The sequence below is a fragment of the Desmodus rotundus genome, chromosome 10, assembly GCF_022682495.2.
Source record: "Desmodus rotundus isolate HL8 chromosome 10, HLdesRot8A.1, whole genome shotgun sequence".
Taxonomy (NCBI): domain Eukaryota; kingdom Metazoa; phylum Chordata; class Mammalia; order Chiroptera; family Phyllostomidae; genus Desmodus; species Desmodus rotundus.
This window is the reverse complement of record NC_071396.1, coordinates 56,923,467-56,946,948: the sequence shown is the minus strand read 5'-3', so window position 1 is coordinate 56,946,948 and position 23,482 is coordinate 56,923,467. Positions and strand designations below refer to the sequence as shown.

General features: G+C 44.4%; 2 protein-coding genes across 4 annotated transcripts in view; both read left to right on the top strand.

Moving 5' to 3' along the window:
• Positions 1-10,158, top strand: part of ISY1 (ISY1 splicing factor homolog) — a 33,310-nt gene extending 23,152 nt beyond the window's left edge. Inside the window, exons 7-11 of the mRNA XM_024580132.3 lie at positions 1,556-1,673; positions 6,149-6,271; positions 7,191-7,312; positions 9,144-9,230; positions 9,624-10,158. Coding sequence (XP_024435900.1) covers positions 1,556-1,673; positions 6,149-6,271; positions 7,191-7,312; positions 9,144-9,230; positions 9,624-9,731 — 558 coding nt within the window. The 3' untranslated portion in view covers positions 9,732-10,158. The remainder of the gene's footprint in view (positions 1-1,555; positions 1,674-6,148; positions 6,272-7,190; positions 7,313-9,143; positions 9,231-9,623) is intronic.
• Positions 10,159-17,025: 6,867 nt separating this feature from the next.
• The window catches only part of RAB43 (RAB43, member RAS oncogene family), a 39,142-nt gene continuing 32,685 nt past the window's right edge, over positions 17,026-23,482 (top strand). For all 3 annotated transcript variants that reach the window (XM_024580135.3, XM_024580136.3, XM_024580134.3), the window contains exon 1: positions 17,026-17,476. In XM_024580135.3, the coding sequence (XP_024435903.1) occupies positions 17,279-17,476 (198 nt within the window). In that variant the 5' untranslated portion in view covers positions 17,026-17,278. The remainder of the gene's footprint in view (positions 17,477-23,482) is intronic.

Below are 23,482 nucleotides of genomic sequence, written 5' to 3'. Positions count from 1 at the left end.
GAAAAAAATGGGACAACTGTAATAGTATAATGAATGGAATATACTCAATAAAAGAAGAATGGTTACGATGATAAATTTTTACAATATATGTATTGTACCACAGTAGAAAAAAGAAAAAGTAATACATTATCATCAAGTTCATAAAAGTATAAAGAAGCAGAACAACATTTGGTTACAATCCCATTACCTGTGCAATACTTTAATATTTCCTTCCATTGTTTTTCTATGAATGCCATAATTGAGATCATACTCTATATGTACAACTTTGGTTCTAGGTTTTGTTTCTTTTCAAAATGGTGATTTTGATGTATAACTAGTGTATATACTTTTATGCAAAAAATATAAAACAGTATATAAAAATTGTAAAATACAAAAAATTTATACATACAGGGTATATTGCATAATTTTCTTCCATGCAGAAATAACTGCTATTACCATTTTCTAGAATTTTCCTGTGCATATTATGCTCATATTTACAGAAATTAATTCATATTTAACTATGTGCTCTGTTCGTGTAATAGTGTACCAGGAGCAGGTTTTCACATAAATAAACGATCATTTATATAATCATTTTAAAAAGCATTTTTGAGCTAACAGAAAGTTGCAAAAATATACAGCAAATTCTTATATACCCTGTATACAGATTTATCAGCTTTTTAACATTTTTCTGGTTTAGCTTTATTATTTTCTTTTACTTATTAATTTGAGAGAGAGAGAGAGAGAGAGAAACATCGATTTGTTGTTTCACTTATTCATGCATTAATTTGTTGCTTCTTGTATATTCCCTGACTGGAGATCAAACCCACAACCTTGGTAGATAGGGATGATGCTCTAACCAACTGAGTTAACTGGCTAGGGCCAGCTTTATAATTTTCTGTCTGTACCTTGAGATTTACTTTTCAGAATGATTTGAAGCTTAACTAAATGATTCTCCTTTACCCCTTAATACTTATATGTACTTCTTAAGGAGAAGAGTGTTCTCTCATATAACTATGGTAGAGTTACCAAGTTGGACATTTAACTCTGATGCAATCATTTTATCTAATCTATGTGGCCGACTCATCGATTGTCCCAATAATGTCCTGTATAGCATTTCCCCCTCTAGTATGGGACCTAGTCGAAAGTCACTTAATGCATGTAGTTGTTGACATCATTTTAAATGGATTGAACTGCGTCTTCTGGATATTTCATTTGTCTTCTACTTGTCATTTAGGTGGTTTGCAATTTTTTGTAAGTTTTTGTCACTTAACATATCATAAGCATTTTCAAAGTCAGTGTAAGAACCATCATTGTTAAAAAAAAAAAAAAAGAAGAAAAGAACCATCATTGATAAGGTATAGTATATATTCCGTCCGTGAATTTGCTATAATTTACTTAAATCATCCTCCTACTTTTAGGTATTTAGGTTGATTTTTAAGGAATAAAGAGGTATGTAAATATTTTTCTATGTGCATAAATATTTTCCATGTTAAAGATTATCTTAAAATATATTTACAAACATGGAAATAGTGGGTTTAAGGATTAGATTCATATTCTGTTTTTTCTTCCCAATAAGAAAGTTGGCCCTAAAATGCTGGATCATGAAGGAAAAGAAGTCCCAGGAAATCGAGGTTACAAATACTTTGGAGCAGCAAAAGATTTGCCTGGTGTTAGAGAGTTATTTGAAAAAGAACGTGAGTAATTAATGTTTCAATGGGTTTTAGCTTCAGTTTCTTTTTGAACATTGCAGATAGGCTTTTATTTGTCACCATTAAATGTCTGAATTTGAAATAGATACTTGGACTGGGGGTTCATGTCCAGCAACTTGTTCAACTTTAGTACCTGTCTTGGCTTGCAGGAGCTTTTCCAAATTACTACCTTCACCATGAAGCTCCATGAGTTTTCCCAATTCAAACTTGGGCTTCTTCAGTTTTTTCACTTTTCTTCAAAAGACATCATGGAGTGGATAAATATATTGGCAGGTTTTTCTGTCTTTCCAGTGCTATCTGGAGTCAATTTATTGACCACTTCTTTCAAGTCATTTTATCTGTACCTCTTGGGTCAAGATTTCCTTCATCTTCCAGATTTGGCAGACTGTTGATGCTGAGCCTAAGAGGTCTCCTGAACCTGATTGCTTTTTTTTTTTTTTTTAGTAAAACTAGCACAGAATAGATGAAGCAAATAACAATTGGTAGTCTTGATGGTAATGTGAGCTTCAGTCATGGGCTACTATTTTTTGAACATGAAACATTTTGTCATGGGTTAGGATCAATGCTATGAAGACTAAACAGGCAATTTTTGCCCTGAACACCCTCAGTAATTAGCTTGAATTTTCTAAATGCAACTTCATCATTCTCAGATTAGCAAGGCTCATTTCAAAAACACGACCCTTAAGACCATCAGGTGCAATTTTGGTTCCTTGAGTTCTTGTGACTTGTGTTTTTCTAATATTTCTTATATTGAACATAGCTGGTGTTTTCACATCATACTAGTCTTTCTTAGAAAATGGAACAACGACTTTCTTCTTGTCTCCCTTTTTGCTGCTTGGCTCCCTTTTTGCTGCTTTTTATAAGGTGTTTGTTCTTACTGACCATACTTCCAGAACTTCTCCTTTGCATTTACAACTTGGCTGGCACAAGAGGGCGAGCTTTTGACCTATCTTGGCTTTCAAGATGACCTCACTAAGCTTAATCATTTCTAGCTTTTGATTTAAAGTGAGAGACACGCATTCTTTCTTTCACTTGAACAGTTAGAGGCCATTGTAGGATTATTAATTGGCCTGATTTCAATATTGTTTTGTCTCAAGGAATAGGGAGGCCCAAAGAGAAGGAGAGAGTCAGGGAATGGCTGGTTGGTGAAGTAGTCACGGCACACATACATTTATTTATTAATTCCACCATGTTAATGGATGGGTATGGTTCGTGGCACCCCAAAACAATTACAGTAGTAACATCAAAGATCACTGATCACCATAATAAATAAAGGAGTGAAAAAGTTTTAATTAATACTTGGAGAATTACCAAAATGTCACAAAGACACAAAGTGAACTAATGCTGTTGCAAAAATGGCACCAGTTGCCTGGCTGGGTGGTTCAGCTGGAAGCGTTGTCCTGTAAAAAGTTGTGGGTTCCATCCCCAGTCAAGGCACATACCTAGGTTGTGGGTTTGATCCTTGCCTGGTCAGAGTGCAAATGGGAGGGATCTGTGTTTCTCTTTCTCTCCTTTCCTCTCTCTCTAAAATCAATAAACATATCCTGGGGTGAGGATTTTTTTAAAAAAGTGTCACTGATAGACTTGCTTGAAGCAGAGTTGCCACAAACCTTCAATTTGTAAAAAATGCAGTATTTGCGAAGCACAGTTAAGTGAAGTGCAATGAAATGTGTTATGCCTGTATTTTAATTTTGTCTTTTAGAAAAGTAGTCTGAACACTTTATAGAAAAAGTTTGAAATGAGGAGAAGAATGGTACTGGTGTTCTCAGCACAGTTGGCATTCTATTTCCTTCCAGTCAGTTTTTCTATTTGTTTAAAATTTTAGTTCTACCTTTATTAAACTCTGTTTATTTTTAAGTTCATTGTGCCCAAACTGCTTTTGCATATGTCATGAATGTTGCTTAAATAAAGTTCAGAGTTTAAACATCATGCCATTCATTATAAAAGTAATGTAATTTTATATAGAAAATTTGTAAAACACTGAAAATCAGGAAAAAAAAGGCCTGCATTTTTACAACTTGTAGATGATGATTGTTAATGTGTCAGGGCATGTTTCCAGGTTTTTAAGAGTTGCAGTGAAGGAAGGGGCTCCTAAATTTAGGTTATGTTAAATATGTTGTTATTTTTACATTTACATTTTTATAAATTAATTTTCATTTATTCCAGTCATAAATCTTTCTTAAATAAAAAAAGGCCTAAGTCTTGATGAGTATAATTTAAGTAGCAATACAGTCCTCTTAGCCCCCTGTCCCCCTAATCTCAGTGCCTCTGCCAGAGAAAAATGTTAACCATTATTATCTATTTGGTATGTTCCCTTCCAGGCCTTTTACATGCACTTCCATGGTTATTTCTTCAGTTAAATTTCATCAGTAAAGATGACAGGTGGCTCAACAATTTATTTTAGGGAGAAAAGCCTAAATTTATTGTCTCACGTCACTGAAAAGCCCCTAGACCAGGGGTGTCAAACTCATTTTCACCGGCAGTGGCCGGGCGGCAGGGGTGGGGAGCCGGGGGGCGGGGGGAGATGCACATCAACCTCACAGTTGCCTTCAAAGGGCTGAATGTAATTTTAGGATTGTATAAATGTAACTACTCCTTAACAGTTAAGCAAGAGCTCGGTGCTGTCGCCGGGTAGAAACAAGGTGCCAGGCTGGGTAAAACAAGGTGGAGGGCCGCATTCGGCCCGTGGGCCTTGTGTTTGCCACCCATGCCCTGGGTAGTTTGCCTTTAGGAATGACTGATTCCAGGCCACATTTCTCCATGTTGCAGTGCTCTGAGCCAGCCAGGTTTCAGCCCTGTACTCTGTCCTGGATGCAACCAGGATGATGACTACCACTCATGACACCTGGACTGAGAATGGTGGACAGTGGACAGAGTTGCCAGTACCTACAGTAGGGTGATAGATGGTGGCCTGCCAAAACGCAGTGGCTCTCTTATACCTGTTGTGTTATGATATCCATTGATACGTTCCCACAGTTCTACTTAGAACTCAATTAATGGATAGGAAGGATTAAAGAATATCATGATACGGACTAACATTACTTAATGAAACTATTCCTGCTTTGGTAGACTTCTAGTTATTTCCAGATTTTCATAATTATAATATTTTTGCTGATTTGATGGTTGAAAATATACTACCTTTATTTTTTAATTTCTTTTATTACTGATAAAATTGATAATTTAATTCAATTACAAATTGAAAATTTTATACTTATGAATTTTTCTTCAATTATCAGCCTTTATTCTTTTTTAAAAAAAGATTTTATTTATTTATTTTTAGAGAAGGGGGAAGGGAGGGAGAAAGAGAGGGAGAGAAACATGGATGAATGAGAGAAACATCCATTGGTTGCTTCTCATACACCCCTAACTGGGGACCTGGCCCACAACCAAGGCATGTGCCCTGACCAGGAATCGAACTGGTGACCTTTTAGTTTGTAGGATGACATCCAGCCCACTGAGCCACACCATTCGTCATCAGCTTATATTCTTTGACTTATCTGTTGGGTTGTCATTTCTCTTTTGATTTTCAAGAATTACTTAATTATTCTGAATATTTATATATTTATATATTTTCTTACGGCGTAAGAGCCTATGTAGGAAATAGTGCCAGGTGTCCTTAGTCACCACACAATCAAAGCATCTTGCCAACAGTATATACCATCTTGGCATACTTTCCCAACCATAAGGAATATTGAAATACTCTATAAAATAAAAAGTTCCACAAATCAAAGGAAACTGGATACAAAAGTGATTAAAGAAGAGTACTTCAGCCCTGGCCAGGTGGCTCAGCTGGTTAGAGCACTGTCCCGACACGCCAAGGTGCTGGGTTCAATCCCTGGTCAGGGCGTGTACCAGAATCAACCAATGAATGCATAAGTAAGTGGAACAACAAATCAATCTCTCTCTCTCTCACTCTCTCAAACCAATAAAAATAAAAAGTAAAAGTTTAAAAAAAAAAAAAGTACTTCAAAACATTTCCATTGGCTTTCTCAAGTTTCTGGTTTATCCTTTTGAATTTTGTACATTATTTTGTAAGGTATAAATTGAAACAAAAACCCAAGCAAACAAAACAAGAAATAAATGGCCTGGTGAATTATCAGGGATCTCCATGTTATAATCTGAAACTGTATAATTGTCCAACATATAGTCCCAAGCATTTTAAAATGGTTCTTGCAGAGGATACTCAGGTAAAAGTAAATCAAAACACTCCATAGCCAAGGACGCTGAACTAAAGACACTGACACTTTCATTTGTTGCCATTTTTCAAATCTCTGTACACGGCCTTATCATTCCATGAGCCTCTCTGGCAGTCCCTTCTCCTGGATGCTGGCATGGATACTGCCGTCTATTTCATATTTTCATGAGCACATATACTATATGCCTGTCTAACATTGTGCAGGAAGAAGATTTGAGTGTGATAATGATGGAAAATTCAGCTAAGTTGGTGCTCTTTCTTTTAGCTCTTCCTCCTCCAAGAAAAACACGTGCTGAGCTCATGAAGGCAATAGATTTTGAATACTACGGTTACCTCGATGAAGATGATGGTGTTATTGTGCCTTTGGAACAGGAATATGAAAAGAAACGTAGGTCTATTCAGAGTTTAAATATCATGCCATTCATTATAAAAGTAATGTAATTTTCATTTCATTACTATTTTTTAGTAATTTTTTAAAAGTAATTACATTTCATTACTTTCATTAGGCATTTCATTTCATTATAGATGGCATCTGGTTTCTGTTCTTTGTTTTGAAACTGGCTTTTTAAATAGTACTTTATGTCAGAAAGGAGCTTTCTTTGTTGCTAATGGTCTTTAGAGGAAATGATCTGCTAATGACCTAACCCCCAGTAATTGAGAGGCAATTAGCATGGTGTTGGGCCTGAAGGAGCATGTTGGGGAAGCTACAGAGTGGCATCTGACCTGGTCCCTGTCCACCAGGGTTTACCATCTAGATTCCTTCCCAGACTGGCCTTTCTTGAAATCATGAAAAAGTGCCCACTTAAGGAGATTTAGACCTGTTTTAAACACAGCTAATGGTTTATCAGTATGGAGCAGTATGGGTCTCTTTCTCAGAGCTTCCTCCATGCAAGAACTATGCTGTACCTTTCATAGACATTCTTTTGAAGCCTGATAACAACTCTGGAGAATAAGTTAGTGCTGCTTCCCATGAGGTTCGTTGAGCTAGGGCTTTGGAAGCAGGTGGTCAGGAGTTGGAGCTCTTTGCTAGAATGGTGTATGTATGACTGCATCTCTTTTCATGAGGGTATGTCAGGAAGCCACCCAGATTGGTGAACTGGGGAAGATCTGAGGATGTTCCCTAAAACCTTGCTTTGTAGTGACAAAGCCAAAGCTGTGGTGAGACTAGACTGCCACTCACATCTGATTCTCCCACCAGGGCAGAATGAAGGATGTCCCTTTCCTGAGGGAACATCTTGGCCTTGCCCTGCATAGTATTTAAAGCTTATTCATAGACCAAAGTAACACCTGCTATTCCTTGTCTTCAGTCAGAGCCAAATTGGTGGAAAAGTGGAAGGCAGAGAGAGAGGCTCGGCTGGCAAGAGGAGAAAAGGAAGAGGAGGAAGAAGAGGAGGAAGAGATTAACATCTATGCTGTTACCGAGGAGGAGGTACTGGGGGGCAGTGAGGGTCTCCCGGGTGCTCACTAACTTATTCTCTGAGCTGGGAAGCCTGGACCTCTTGGGAAGGGTTCCAGTGCAGGTCAAGTTCAGCCACTGCTTTTTGCCTTGCTTGACACCTCCTGGTAGGAACTGCAAAATGTTCTGCTGTTGGCTTCTTCTTGGAGGCATTTGGGAGAGGCTGTGCTGTGAACTGAGTCCAGCTGCCACTAGTGTTGGGCTTTGGACCCTTTGGTGGGCACTGTGATATGAGTTGAGGCCAGCCACCAGTTGTGCTAGGCTTACAGCACTTATTTGAAGCTATGGCCACTATGTATGCCAGCTTTGGGGTCACCTGATGGAAGTTACATTGCAAGTTGTTGAGACTGCTTATGGCCAGCCTGGGGCATCTTACATAGAGGTACAAGGCATGCTGAGTCCAGCTGCTGCTTGTTTGGGGTTAGTACACCTTTCAGACATTTTAGGAAAGTCGGCTTGTGTGGAGCAGCTGCTAGAAGAAGCTCAGGCCCATTGATTGAGTTGAGAGGGGTGGGGTCTCAGGGAATCATCAGGGCAGGGAGAACCTTGTTAGCCAAGTTAATAGAGATCTCAGATTCGGTGCCCACCTGCTTCTGCTGGCTGGATGGGAGGAGGGCTCAACAATGGAACAGTGCCGCCTGCCAACACTTCTGTCCCGACTCCTGCTGCACTAGCACTTGTCCTGAATCTCATCAATTTAGTTTCTCCACGTGAGTATCTGGCATTTTTTGAGCTGCTGACCCAGTGTTGGAGCCCAGAACAAATGAGTTTGTGAGTCTATGTCGCCAGCAGACCTCTGTCTCATTTGGATGCATTCTCCACTTGTTGCCACAGCCAGATGTTAAGGGGACTCCTATTCTTGGCACTGGTGCTCTGGGCTGGGGTCCTGGTGTGGGGATGGGGCCCCTTGTTCCTCAGTGGGGACCTCTGCAACAGAAATATCCCTCCCAGTTCTTAATTGCCATACTGCCCGTTTAGCATCTCTGCCCCTCCTACCAGTTTCCACATGGCTTCTTCTGTATAACTTAGTTATAGAACTTCTGTTCAGGTGGTCTTCAGGTGGTTCTCATGACAGTAATTTTATAATTTAATTTTCATTTTGATGTGGTTGTAGGAGGAGGACAGCACAGTGTTTACCTACTCCACCATTTTTTGTTAATCCTCACCTGAGGACATTTTTTCATTGCTTTTAGAGACAGAGACAGGAAGGGAAAGAGGATTTAGAGTGAGGGGAAGGGAGGGAAAAAGAGAGGGAGAGAAACATCGATGTGAGAGAGAAGCATTGATTGGTTGCCTTTTGTACATTCCCCAACTGGGGACCGAATCTACAACCTAGGCATGTGTCCTGACCAGGAATTGAACTCACAACCTTTTTGATCTATGGGATGATGCTCTAAACAAGTGACCCACACCGGCTAGGGCCCCACTCCACCATTTTGTCTGGACTTTAAGTTTAATTTTTAAAAAATAGGTAAGACAGTCACAAGTCAAGAATCAATTAGTATATAAAGATAGTCAACAGAGATTTTCTTTTGCAATTCTGCCCTCCATCAACCTAGTTCTCACTGCTGTCACTAGTTTCTATTCTTACTTTCTTTCCTAATACAAAAGTTAGCATAATATACACGATGTTCTGTTGACTTTTATACTTAATGATGTCTTGGTTGTGTTTTTGTATAAGCACAGAACTCTCATTCCTTTTTTCCCCCTTTTAAACAGCTGCAGAGTGGCATATATTATAGCACAAGCAACATTTCTTTCATGGTCTCCTATTTATGGACTTTTGGTTGTTCTCTGTTTCTAGTCTGATGAAGAAGGCAGCCAGGAAAATGGAGGGGAAGACGGGCAGCAGAAGTTCATCGCTCATGTCCCTGTGCCATCACAACAAGAGGTAGGGTAGAGGCTGTGAGCTACCCTTGTAGGTGGACCTTCCCAAGTGCCAGGGACCTCACTTCTAAAGAAGACTCCCATTTAGTGCTCTGCTGTTTTTTTTCCTTGTCTGTCATTTGGGCAGCTCTGACTCCTGATCACATGACACTGGTCACTGTGCTCATAATAGGTCATGGAATCTAGAGAAGGGAGGATTTCATCTGCTTTAGAGGAAACTGATGAACGTTCTGTTGTTCACATCTAGTGGGAGAGAAGGGGACCTTCACAACCGCTCTAGGTATTGAGCTGCTCAGTGGCCACCCTCACAGAGACTCCCTCTTGCCTGGGTTTCGGCAGGGGAAAGAGGGCCTTATTGAAGAGTGTTGCATGAGCCCTTTACTCTTGTTATTCACAGATCGAGGAGGCACTTGTGCAGAGGAAGAAGATGGAACTCCTTCAGAAGTATGCAAGTGAGACTCTGCAGGCCCAGAGCGAAGAGGCCAAAAGACTCATGGGATATTAGGGCTGAGCGAGGGCTCTCCTTGGGGTCTGGAAATCTGTTGGGAGTTCTTCAGCCCCACTGGAACTTGCATTAACCCACAGGACTCTGTTGTCCTGGGACTGCAGACTGATAGACTAGTGCTGTGAGGCTTCCTGCTCTTTCTTACTATTCATTTTCTCTTACCTTTTCTTACCTCATCTGCTGATCTCAGACAAGGAGTCTGTCCCATCCTTCCCTGGCAGGCTTTCTACACGCTAACAGTACAGTTATCACCTTTCTACAAATATTTTGATACTGTATGAACCCACTTATTTTTTTCTTGAGTGTGTAAAACAGGCTGCTAACTGGCTGCCTGTATTTTATTTAGCTTCCTGCTGTCCATTTGGTGGGGAGGGTGATCAATTAATTACTGACTACCATTAAAAAATACAGTTTTTCCTAAAAGACATTATTTGTGACTCCTCTTGAAAAATGAAATGTGTCAACCCTGAGCTCACATCCCATGTGTCAATAGCCAGCCAGAACTGTACATTTTGGGCCTGGCACAGTTCTCTGTGGCCTACTCAGCCTGTCTGATTCCCTCCTGCCTAGATGGCAGGAAATTGAGTTTACTTCTGTTTTATGACTGGTTCTGTATAGAGCTGTTTTTATTAAAGCTTTTTATATGAGAGGGAAACCTCCATATCTGCAGCTTCTTGTTCCCTGGGCTCTGTGTACTGAGGTGATGGTTGCATTAGAATGTGAGGTTCAGAATCACAGCAGGGAAGAGAGTCCCAAAACACACAGCCCAGGTGTGGAAGGGCTGGGACTAGTTCCCGGCTGTCTGGGAGCTGAGCCCGGTGGGCAGAGCCATCCTTACTGTGTCGCCTAGGTGGCCTGTGTGAAAGTACACCTTGGATGCCCAGGAAGCACCAGTTGGATCCAAACCCGCCATCCAAGCTGGGTCTTTTCTTTTCAGTGGGGAGTAATGACAGCAGAGGCTGCAGCCTTTAGGGCACTGGCAGGGGGCCTCCCCATTCTCAGAGGGGTCCTGGGAATGTCTGAGAGTGTTAGGACCAGGAAGTTGTCCTTTGGATCAGGGCCCTATCTGGGGCTGTTTGTGAACAGGAAGTCCTGGAGCTTGAAGAAGCCCATTACACTGCAGGGAGTTTGGTTCTTCGGGTGGGTTGGGGATGGTCTGCCTGCCTGGTAGCAGCACAGCCTGGAAATGGCACAGTCATGTGTGGTTAGGGGTGGCGTCAGAGAGAATGCATTCGGGCCATGGGTGGTTCTGGGGACCCTCCTGAAGGAGACCAAGATCAACGGGGAGCTGTGCAGAGGTCTGAGCAAGTGGGTGACGCGGTTAGTTTGTGACCTACAGTCAGATGTGGAGACTGGAGGCATGAATCAGGTCAGGCAGAGGCTGGGCAGAGGCTGGGTGGAGTGGGGAGTAGCCATATGGGGAAGGTGACAGGATACCTGTGAGGATGAGAGGGGACATAACTGGGCCAGGGATACCCTGTGTCCTGGCTTCTCTGAAGGAAGTTCTGATGGTCCCCCACCCCTAGCTGAGGTCCTGGGCAAACGTGAGCAGGGGGCTGAGAGGGGTTGAGATTGGAGCTCTGGGAGTGGAGCCCTGGTGGCAGAACAGGTCAGAGCTCTGGGACCCAGCACCCGGGCCAGGTCTGGTCTGAGAGCTGGGAGGCTCAGGAGTGAATTCAGTGGGGGCTTTGAGCAGGGATCCTCTGGATCCCTGATCTGTTTCCCTGTTTTAAAGTCCACGACTGGACCTGTGAGTTTCCCCTAGAATCTGGGTAGTCCCTGGTGTGGGCAGAGGAAAGGAAGGGCCCTTGGGACAGCCTGGCCCACATCACAGCCCCTGGGATGGGTATGGGGTGCCCAGTTCAGATGGACCCAGTTACGAGTTTTTCTTTCAAGGGGCACATGTGGGTTTGGGGCTGCCTTGCATTTGATGAGAGCAGGAAATTCAGACAACAGCTATTTCTTCTCCCTGGGAAAGGTGGTTGGCAAGTGTCTAGAGTGTGGCCCATCTGGAATTTCCAGGGCTCCGGGCCTTCCTCATTCAGTCAATGGAATTCAGCAGCCTTCTGAACCACCTGGGCCAGGGACTAAAACAGGAGCCCCCTGATCTGCTCTGGCCCTTCAGTTTACAAAGACCCTGCCACCCAGGATGTCATCATGGCTTCCCTGGGTGCACACAGAACAGGAATTAGTGTCCCACATCTGAGGAAACTTGAAGCCCTTGTTATAGAAGCACCTGACCCAGCATTTGCTGTTTTCCCTGATAGAGATGGTACCCAACTTCAGGCCTCTCCCTGTCCCCGCAGGTGCTGGCTACTTGTCTGCCAGAGACCCCAGAAAAGAGATCTCTATAGGGCTCCCACCCCAGCCGAGGAACAGCAGGGAAAATCTGAGTTAGCTTGGTGGGTGTGATCACTGGTGGGGATGTGGTCACCTTGGCACTGCTCATTGCTGAGGTAACAGAACAAGTGTCAGGATTCTTTGTTTTACCAAACCTGTTTCACGGTTTGCATTAGCTTTGGTTCTGCACAGTTTCCAAAATGGCAACTTTCCATGTATACATTTCCATGGACTTCTCACCCCTTTTCTCACCCCACTGGTCCACCTATGAGTCTAAAACATCAATATTACCTTGTTTCAAGATTTGTTATACTAGACCTACCCAGATGTTAGACTGCCCTCCTTCCCCTGTGCACTTACCTCTTGCACTCTGCCTCCTGACTTCACATACTCCTGCTTTGGGCAATTTATAAACAAGGAAGAGATGAAAACCTTTTTCTTTTCTCCACACCCTGGGCTACTGCAAGAAGGACAGGCCTGCCATGGAGAGGCAAAGGGCTGGTTTTGTTGCCACATGCACTGTTTCACACCAACCCCATCTTACTGCTTTCTTCCAAAGCCCTAAGAGAGAATGGGGTAGGGTTCTTACCCCTGCTCACATTAATGCAGCAGGATTCCACCTGGTGTCATCAGGCCTTTTCTAAATCCTAGCAGTCACTGCCTAGCTAGTGACACAGGCCCATGCCCACTGGGAGACTAGAATTGGCACCCTGACCCTCAGGCATTTTCACATCTTCTCCTCTCACTTTAACTGCCCCACCCCTGGCTCCCTCCCCTGCCCGCCAAAAGAAAAAAGAGAGAGAGAGAGAGAGAGGGAAAGAAGGGAAGGGGAAGGGTAGAAGGGAAAGGGAAAGAAAAAAGATCATAGAGGTAATGTCTTCTGTGGAGCTGACCCTGTACTACAGAGTTCCTGCACTGGGTACTTTTCTGAAAGTCACCAATCCTGGGTTTCCACCTCACTAAGATGAGTGGGGAGGGCAGATAGCTTTCAGGTCTCTCTGGCTGGGCCATGTAGGATTCTGTGAAAACTGGTGTGGGGGAGGAACAAATTTTTTGCTACCCTCAAGATTCTTCTGGGTGGTCTAATAAATAGACATGAGACAGCTTAACAAAAGAAAATGACCAAATTTAATACATATGTATAGGAACCTTGCATAAATAAGAGAGGGAACACATATGTAGGAGAGGTTGAGAGATAAAAAGGGAACATGGGTATGTAAGGCATCGTGAGCTAAGGATAAAGTAAGGTGCCTTGGGAGCTTCAGTGGGTCATTGTAGGAATATAAAAAGAACAGATATTTAGTAAACAGAAGTTTACCCTGATCTACAGACAGGTCAAAAGAAGTTATGTCTGGTAATCTGTTATTATGGGCAAGGCCCCTGTTTCAAATTTTAGGTAGTTAAAGGGAGGGGCAGAAGTGTCTGAACCTAATGCTAAAATTACTTTTTGCTCAAAGTAATTGCATACCACTAAGTCACATCTTGGGGTGGATTATTCTGAATCCCCTACACAGGCAAATTTGAAGGGTTGGGAAATAGGGAGAGGGGCTTCATGGCAGGGGACTAGATGATTTGGGGACCAGAAAAGGTAAGGCAGGCCTTGAATGTGTTGGTGTTTTGGAGGGTCTGGGCTTGTCACTGAAGTGTGAGCATGGGGATAGCCAGGTAAGAGCAATTCTAGCAGGCCCATTTGGTGGGAGGATATGGAGCCAACTAGAAGTTGGAAGGAAGCCAGGGCAGTCCTCTGGGGGTTGGGGGTAGAGGAACTCTGCTCTGGTTCTGAGGGTAGCAGTGGGGATGGGAAGGCACCATGGAGTTGAGAGAGGTTTAAGTAGGGGTGCTGAGAGCAAGATAACCCTATATTTTCAGGCAGCCTCAAGTGTGAGGTGGTTACCATCAACAGAAACAGGGAGGGCTGGTGTTCATTAGGCTCATGTTTATGACATTTTCGATTTCTAGGAGGGGAGAGTGGGATGGCTGCAGTTTCGTTCACCACCAGGTGAGCTGAGGACTTCCTGGGAGGGAGACTTCCCAGACCTCAGCCAGCATTAGCCCAGGGCACCTAAGCCTACAACTGCTGTGGCATGTTGCTTTGTTGCTGCTTTTAATTATCTAATATTAAAATATTAATCAAGTACTCTTATTAAGAATACAGATATTATGTTTGGTGTCTGGTCTCCTTCATGGTGTTTTCACCTTTTTTTCTAATTGGGGACACATTACGAACACTAGTCTGGGTACTGCCAAATAAAAAAAATGTGGACGCTATTGCTAGAGGCTATAATAATGGTGACTGTAGAAATAAAGAAAAAGGTGAGAAAATAAAGACAGAGGGAAGGAAAGGAGAGAGAGAAAGGAAGGAGGAGAAAGTTGGCACTTGTCTCTAACCACTTGGAGTTCTAACCAACAGAACATTGGGGTTACATCACATGCTATAGATGTTACAACCAGGATAGTGCCACCTGTGTGGCAATAGCACAGTTTAAATTCACTCTGCCTACCAACCAGTAAGTTTAAAGATATTAAATTCTCGATACATTATTTAAAAATTGAAATGTGTGTTATTTCAAACTTTGGTCATTAAGTGAGACATCACAAATGTTTTTCAATTGCTCTATTTTAAAAGGGCAATAGTTCAATTTCAGATAAAATGCCACTGTGCTATTCAGGAATTTACTACTAAAAGAGAGGAGATGTAGGGTTTTTTTTTTTTTTTTTTAAACAGCTTTCCTGAGGTATAATTTGCGTACCATAAAATTCATTTATTATAAATGTACAATATAAGGATTTTGATATATGTCCTGAGTCATAGAACACTCAGGACAGTCCAGTTTTAGAATGTTCCCATCACCCCACAAATACAAATGGTGGCTGGGCTCTCTGGCAAAATCCATGCCAAGACCAAATTGCACCAAGCCATTCCACACTAATTCCATGCAAGGCCAACGTAAAGGCCAGTTTCCTCCTTCCTCACCTCATGATTCCAGGTGGTGACAGCCTTGGCTCATTCTGGCTTCTGGACTCATTTTTCCCTTCTCCCTCTTCACCTTGTGCTTTGGATAGCCACTCTGAGCTGGAGGCAGATGCTGTTTTTTGGATTCTGGGTTTTGACATGCTCCATCTTCCCAGAGCCAACACCATCCATCCCATCTGCTACTCCTTTTGAATCGAGGCTGTTTGCTGCTGCTCCAGCTGTCTGCTCCTGTCTGACATACCGAAGGTGAATTGCTTTTCCCAGAATTGCTTTTCCATGGCACTTTGGGGTTGCCTGTCTAGTACTGTTGAATATTTTCCATAGCAGTGGGACTCAAACTCTTCCAGAACAAATAACTCTTCCACCTTTACCCGTACATGGGTCTACCTTTGCCTCCTCCTCCAGTCTCTTCCCCACTTGGCTAGTAAAGCTGGTGAGAGTACTGATCCTGGTGGACTTGCTCTCTATGGTCTCCTTAAGCTACGAGGAGGCCCTCTTCCCTTTCTTACTGAGGAGGGTATGGATTCTCTTGTCTGCTTTGTTCACTGATGTATTCCAAGACCCTAGAACAATAACTGATCCATTGTTTGATTATTGCCCTTAGCTGGCATTAATCAAACAATGAATTAAATAGAATTGGAGTGCTGTAGCCCTCTTGTAAGGGTGCTGTATAAAGAGGGCAGGAGTGTTCTCAGTTCCCTTCCATCTTGATCGCTGGAAAGCCCCTTGGGAAATAGGTTCTACTTGATCTATTTTAAGCTATTACAGGTGTTTGAATATAATTTCTCCAAGGCTCCCTGGTTCACTGGGCCATCTTGGGAACTGATCTCCCCTACAGAACTGCTCACAAGCCTCCCTTATTCCTCTGCTCAGGCCAAACTTTGATGCTTTTCATCTGGGTTAGTTCCCCCAACTGGACCCACAACACCAACTGAGCCAGCCTATTCCGAGACATTTGGGTAGCTGCTTCAACTGCTAGGCTCCCTTTTGAGGTTGTGATCTCCCAACTCCTCTTTTTGGCTTAGCCTTCTACCAAATGGGGCCCCTCAAATCTCCTCTCCACAGAGTCCTGGGAGGCCATGTTGAGTGACAGCTTTCAGGTGCCTCTCTACAGAGATTCTGGACTTCTCCCCAGTTTCGTAGCCAGCTTAATTTCTGGCATCTCTAGACTTCCTTTTTCCTTGTACTGTGCCACCAGGCCTTTCCCTTCTTTAGTGTGAGAAAATGTCATCTATCACATCCTGTTAGAGGTATTCTGCATCGTTGGCCCTGTTAGTGTGAGCAGTGAGGTGACATTGCTCTGGTCATCCCTTTCTCCAATGATCCACTCTAGATGAGGACATTCTGGATCTAAGTGCTGGGTTCACAGGCCCTTAGGCCTGCAGACCCAGAGACCCCCCATTCCCACAAGCCTGCTCTGACTTTGGGTCTGGAAGAGGAGCAGGTAGGTGAGCTCAGGCAGGCTGGCCATGCCTGGGGAAAGGGGAGGACAGCTGGGGGAGGGGACCCTGTGCTGACCTTAATAAAAGTTCCACCACCAGGTCCACAAAGCCACTGCAGAGAGGCGCAGCGAAGGCACGAAATTCTGACTAAAAGTTTGGGCCCTCTGGTCCTAAAAGCAACTACTTCCTGATCCCTCCTAGTCGTGGGGCGGGTGATTTTCTGCCTGGGTTCCCCACGTGAGGGCCGAGCTTGGGGAAGGGTCTAGCACCGGACAGCACCTGGGATTGAGGCTGGAGAGTAGCTTAGTTGCAGAAGGGTCTGAGGTGGGCAGTGGTTTTGGGGCGGTGTAGAGGGAGGAATAAATAAGTGGAAGGGGCAAGGCGAGTGCTGGGGTGGTGCTGAGGGACAATAAGAATGTGGGCGGTGCTAAAGATGTGCGGAGGGCGGGGTCAAGTTATGGGCGGTGCTAGGGGCGGTGCTGAGGGTGGAATTGGGCGGGGGAGGTGCTGTGGGCGGGACTTACTGCCGACCCGAGGGTTGGACTGGTCTGGCGTGGAACTGAGGGCCAGCGGCGGGCTTCGCAGCGGGCTGGACTAGGGGAGTTAGGCGGAGCCGAAGCAGCAGGATTGGGGTGGCGGAGGAGGGGCGGAGGACCTGCTGGGATTGGACCAAGGCTGGCCATCGGTGGCGCTGCTGGTTCAGGTGTTTGGGAGGCTCCACGTCGCCTGCGGCTTCCGACAGCCCAGGCAGTTCCCAGAGTCCGGAGCTGGCCTGTGGTTCCCGCGAGGACATGGCTGGGCCGGGTCCGGGAGACCCAGACGAGCATTACGATTTCCTGTTCAAACTGGTGCTAGTGGGCGACGCGAGCGTGGGCAAGACGTGTGTGGTGCAGCGCTTCAAGACCGGCGTTTTCTCGGAGCGCCAGAGCAGCACCATCGGTGTCGACTTTACCATGAAGACTCTGGAGATCCAGGGCAAGCGAGTCAAGGTGGGAGGCCCGGCCTGGGGACCCCGGGCCAGGGAGGCCTGCTCTCTTTGGATACTGCGCAGCCCGAGCTCCGACGTGCACTAGGGGTGGCCAGGGCCCCTGGAAGGTTCTCGCTCAGCGGGGGCGGGGATTGTTCTGTTCCCTTGGTAGCTGGAGTCCAGGATTATTCTTAGGTGTTTGGCAAACCCTTTTTGCTTTCCCTTTCCCTTCCTCCTGTCGGAGCAGGCCTGGGCCGTGGGATCTGAGCCAGGTTCAGTCGCAAAGCGCCGTTCTTGAGTCTGTGTGTGTGTTTGTGTGGGCGCTCTGGAGGCGGTAGGGAGGAGGAGGCTTTGCCCTCTCTAGCTCACACTCTTTACTTTGCTCCCAAACAAGTGGAAGGCAGCCGAGCGCCTCAGAAGCCGGAGATAGATGGACGCCTGGCTGGCCAGACCCTTCCCCAAGCTCGGCCCTCACGTGGGGAACCCAGGCAGAAAACCACCCGCCCCACGACTAGGAGGGATCAGGAAGTAGTTGCTTTTAGGACCAGAGGGCCCAAACTTTTAGTCAGAATTTCGAGCCTTGGCTGCGCCTCTCTGCAGTGGCTTTGTGGACCTGGTGGTGGAACTTTTATTAAGGCCAGCACAGGGTCCCCTCCCCCAGCTGGAATTTGATAGAAACTGAAAACTTCACAGATACCGGAAGATAGGGGAGAGAACCTGTCTTTTGTCAATGGCCCCGAATAGAAACAGTAGGATGTAGTTTCCACAGTGTTCTGGCAATGGTTTGATAAATAATATTTGTGATTAATGAATCAGAATATTTTAACCTGGGTGTCAGCCGTCTCTAACAGAGACCAACACCAGCACACAGCATTGTTTTTTCTTCAGTAACTTCACTTAAGTGCACTGGACAGAAATCCTTTTCGTTCTTTCGTGGTTTTGAGTTCATATGATCTCCAGGGCAACTCTTAAGAGCACTGGGCAAGGTCAGTACAAGGCAAGTGTTGTCTCCGTGTTTTCAAGAAGTTGAGCCAGGGCAATTGGAGTTGTTGAGCCCTGATTCTGTTAGGCTTTGCCTCCTTGGTCTGCTATACACTGCTCATAGTTGCCTTTGGCCAGGATACTTAGCTCTTTGTTCCTGCAGAAGTTAGATAATTTCTGTGTTGCCTTCTTTTTTAAAAAAATATATTTATTGGTTATGCTATTACAGTAGTCCCATTTCCCCCCTTCACTCCACTCCATCCTGTCCACCCCCTCCCTACCACATTCCCCCCCTATAGTTCATGTCCATGGGTCATACTTATAAGTTCTTTGGCTTCTACATTTCCTATACTATTCTTACCCTCCCCCTGTCTATTTTCCACCTATCATTTATGCTATTTATTCTCTGTACCTTCCCCCCTCTCTCCCCCTCCCACTCCCCTCTTGAAAACCCTCCATGTGATCTCCATTTCTGTGGTTCTGTTCCTGTTCTAGTTGTTTCCTTAGTTTTCTTTTGTTTTTGTTTTACGTGTGGTTGTTAATAACTGTGAGTTTGCTGTCATTTTTACTGTTCATATTTTTTATCTTCTTTTTCTTAGGTAAGTCCCTTTAACATTTCATATAATAAGGGTTTGGTGATGATGAACTCTTTCAACTTGACCTTATCTGAGAAGCACTTTATGTGCCCTTCCATTCCAAATGATAGCTTTGCTGGATACAGTAATCTTGGATGTAGGTCCTTGGCTTTCATGACTTGGAATCCTTCTTGCCATCCCCTTCTTGCTTGTAAGGTCTCTTTGGAGAAATCAGCTGACAGTCTTATGGGAACTCTTTTGTAGGTAACTGTGTCCTTTTCTCTTGCTGCTTCTAAGATTCTCTCCTTCTGTTTCATCTTGAGTAATGTAATTATGATGTGCCTTGCTGTGTTCTTCCTTGGGTCCAGCTGCTTTGTGCCTCTCTGAGCTTCCTGGACTTCCTGGAAGTCTATTTCCTTTGCCAGACTGGGGAAGTTCTCCTTCATTATTTGTTCAAATAAGTTTTCAATTTTTTGTTCTTCCTCTTCTCCTTCTGGCACCCCTAGAATTCGGATGTTGGAACATTTCAAGATCTCCTGGAGGTTCCTAAGCCTCTCCTCGTTTTTCTGAATTCTTGTTTCTTCATTCTTTTCTGGTTGGATGTTTCTTTCTTCCTTCTGGTCCACACTGTTGATTTGAGTCCCAGTTTCTTTCGCATCACTGTTGGTTCCCTGTACATTTTCCTTTGTCTCTCTTGGCATAGTCTTCATTTTTTCATCTAGTTTTCGATCAAATTCTACCAATTCTGTGAGCTTCCTGATTACCAGTGTTTTGAACTGTGCATCTGATAGGTTGGCTATCTGTTCGCTGCTTAGTTGAATTATTTCTGGAGCTTTAAAGTGTTCTGTCATTTGGGCCTTTTTTTTTTTGGTCTTGGCGCGTCTGTTACTTAAAGGGGCAGAGCCTTAGGTGTTCCCTGGGGCGGGGTAACGCTGGTCGCTGCACTGTGAGGCTATACGTGGGGGAGGGGCTGAGAGGGAGCAGTGGCACCCGCTCCACTCTCCACTGGATTTCAGCCACTCCCTCCGCTACCCACAATCAAATTGGTCTCTTCTGGTGCTGGTTCCCGAGTGGGTGGGCTTGTGCATGCTCTAGGTCCCTGTGGGTCTCTCCAACAAACCCTCCTGTGAGGCTGGGAGTTTCTCCTGCTGCCCCCCCAACCCCCACGGGTGTTCTCAATCAGGGGTTTGAGGCTTTATTTCCCCGCGCTGGAGCCCTGGGTTGCATGGTCTGCTTCGCTCCCCGCTGTTCCTCCTGGTTTATCTATGCGTGAATGTGGGGCCGCGGGATCTGCTACCTGCCCCTCTGCCTGCCCCGTTCTCCGCCACTGAGTCCGGCCCTCTCGGTTTAACTGTGTGCGAATGTGGGGCTGCAGGGTCTGCTAGTGGTCAGACTGCCTGCCCCTTTCGTCCCACACTCCGCCAGTCTTGGTCCTGCCACGGCAACACGAGTCCTCTCCGCCCTGGCTGCCTGTCTCCGCCCCTCCTACCGGTCTGGATGAATGTTTCTTTTTTATCTCCTCGGTGTCGGACTTCCTCGCTGTTCGATTTTCTGTCAGTTCTGGTTGTGCGAGGAGGCACAGTGTGTCTCCCTACGCCTCCATCTTGGTTCTCCCTGTGTTGCCTTCTGCCCCTTCATGGACGAAAAGTAAGCCAACGGTCTTTTCGTGACCATGGTACAACTAGAGTAGATGAGATGGTAGAAGCAGAAACTACCTGGCTGAAGGTTTTTGTTTTTATTTTTAAATAGTTTTTTCGGTTTCTGTGTGTTTTTGGTCTCCTTGGGATAGAAAAAAGAGCAAGGTGTGGCAAGCAGCACTGAATCATTATTTGGGACCACCTCTTTTACAACACATAGCCAGGGAAGGGTTGTGGGATGGGTGGAATATATCCAAGGGCGAATTGTGGCCTGTGATGATGTCAGAAGCCACAGGAAAAGTGGAGTATAAAAATATAGGGATACTCAGCAGTGGCATTCTTGCAAGCTGTCAGCCTGTTTCCACTCCAGTGTTTGGGGTGGCCCATGCTGACAGTGGTCAAGGAGGGGGCAGGGTGTTTCTGTTTACCTGATGAGATAACAACCTGTGCCCCTTTGAAGCCCAGGATGTACTGTGTACCTGACCATAGGTTATGAAATGCAGAGCAGGCAGTTCTTATTTCTTTTCTTTATGGTGACATCCAGATTGTTCTTAAGAGGCAGCTGGGTAGGGCTGGAAATGGGAGAACAGCGTAGGTATGGTAAAGCCTTTAATAGTTATAATCATTGCCCTTCTTGAGGGCCTGTTGTGTGTCAGCTATTCTAGGGATGTGTTATTATTAACCCCCTTTCACACAGGACAGGCTTGCACAAGAGCACACAGCTAGTGAGTGACAGAGGTGGGAATTTTTCTTCCAGTTTTTCATTGAGGAATTACCTCTCCTCCTCAGAATCTGATTGTTTGGAGTGGGAAAGCCTTTTGGCTATTATTTACCTCCTCATTTTGCAGTTAGAGAAACCTTAAGCCCAGTGCACTGAGGAGGCTCTGAATTAAACCTGAGCAGCAGTGGGAGAAGGACCGTCTCTAAGTCAGGACTTCTGGACTCCATTGACTCATCAGGAGCAAGTCATTTTTTCGCTCTCAGAAACTTTTGTCATCCATAAAATAACTCTGAGGTGTCTTCCAGCAATGTAATTAAAAACCAGAGGGTTATGAGATTTAATTTATGTATAGTAAACCTCACCCATTTTTCGGTGTACAGTTCTGTGAACTGTGACAAATGTATACAGACCTATAACCACTACCACAATCAAGGTATAGAATACTTCCATTAACCCAGAAAATTCCCTTGTATCGTTTTGTGTTACTGTCCTCCCTTCACTTTAGCCCCTAGCAACCACTGATCTGTTTTCTGTCACTATAGTTTCAGCAATGTGATTTTTCCTGGAACCTTTGATGAGCCGGATTTTATTGTTGTTTCTGCAGAAGCATGTCCACAGATTTAGTTAAAAACCTTTAAAACCTTTACAGGGTCTGTCCAGCGTCCAACAAGTATCCAGTGTGATCTCCTAACTTCCTTTTATAATGCTGGCTTTTGTTAGAGCTTAAGGAACCTTAGAAATAGATCACCTAGTGGTTTTCCAGTTCTTCTGAGCTCCAGTACTTGGGGACATGGTGGGGTGTAGGGGGAAGACCAAGAGACCACAAATTCAGAAGAGCCAGCAGCTTCTCACGCAGTCAAAACAATACTACTTTTACTTAGTTTTATATTGAGGTTCCACTTGGTTTTATCTGACTAAAGAGTTCTGCTAAAAAAGAAAAAGTTTGAAACATCATAGATCTAACTAACCCCTTTATTCCTGTGGTCACTTCCTTTTGCAACCAGAATAACATCCAAACTTCTTACCTGAAGAAATGGACCCTGCCTGCCTTGCCAACTTCATCTATCTCCTGTGCCCCTCACTCAGTACTTTCCAGCCTTACTAGCCTTTTCTGTCCTTCAAACATGTTTGCCTCAGGCCCTTTGTATTTTTGCCACTGGCTGTCCATACTCTGTCCCAAGGGCACCTGCTTGGGACCACTGCATCATCATTTGGGATCTGCTGAGAATACCACCTCCTCAGAGAGGACTTCCTTGGCCTCCCAGATCCTCTTTCCTATATTGGATAAATTCAAGGCTAAGTTCATAGCACTTACCAAGACTTGAAATTACTTTGTTGTTCTCTATATAATTTTAGCTCCTTGAAAAACTCAGAGATTCAGGCTGCCTTTCGTTATCAGTGAATTCCTGCATCTACAACAGTGTCAGTGCTATTCAGTACATGTCTATTAATTGATTTTCATTTATAGAGAAGAAGCTGAGGCCAAAATAAGTGAAGTGACCAACATGCCCAAGGACACATGCAAGTCAATGACAAAACCAGGATTTGAACCCAGTCAGCCTGGCTTCTAAAGCAGTACTTTTTTTTTTTATGCTTCTGAGTCCCTCTGAGTTCATAATGATGACTCTGAGATCTTGCAAGTTAATGAATCTAGGGAAAGTGCAGCTGTGCTACTGCACTGTGAGAGAAGAATGTAGACATGGGTATTTTATAGATTTCAATTGTAAGGATTGAAACCCCAAAGAATTTCATAGTAAACAGATGTTCAGCTAACAACATCTGCCCAGTTTCAAGCAGCTCATATAACCTGCTGTACTGGTTAGTAAAGCTCTGTATGGGGTGTTTGGTTCTTGTACCCTATCCCATATGGATTCCTTTTGCCCTAGCTATGCAGATTGAACCTCAAGAGAGAACCTGGGTGCTTCTAGTCTTTCAAATTGTAGAGTCTCTGAAAGAAAACACTGGATTAGCAATCTGAAGGTCTGGGTTTTTTGTTCAACCCTGCCTCAACAGTGGCTGGTTCCTTTTCTCTTTCTGAAGCTCCAGGCTTCCTCATTTGTAAACTGGGACTGATGATCTTCATTTGGTTACTTAGGGTGGTTAAATAGTTTATA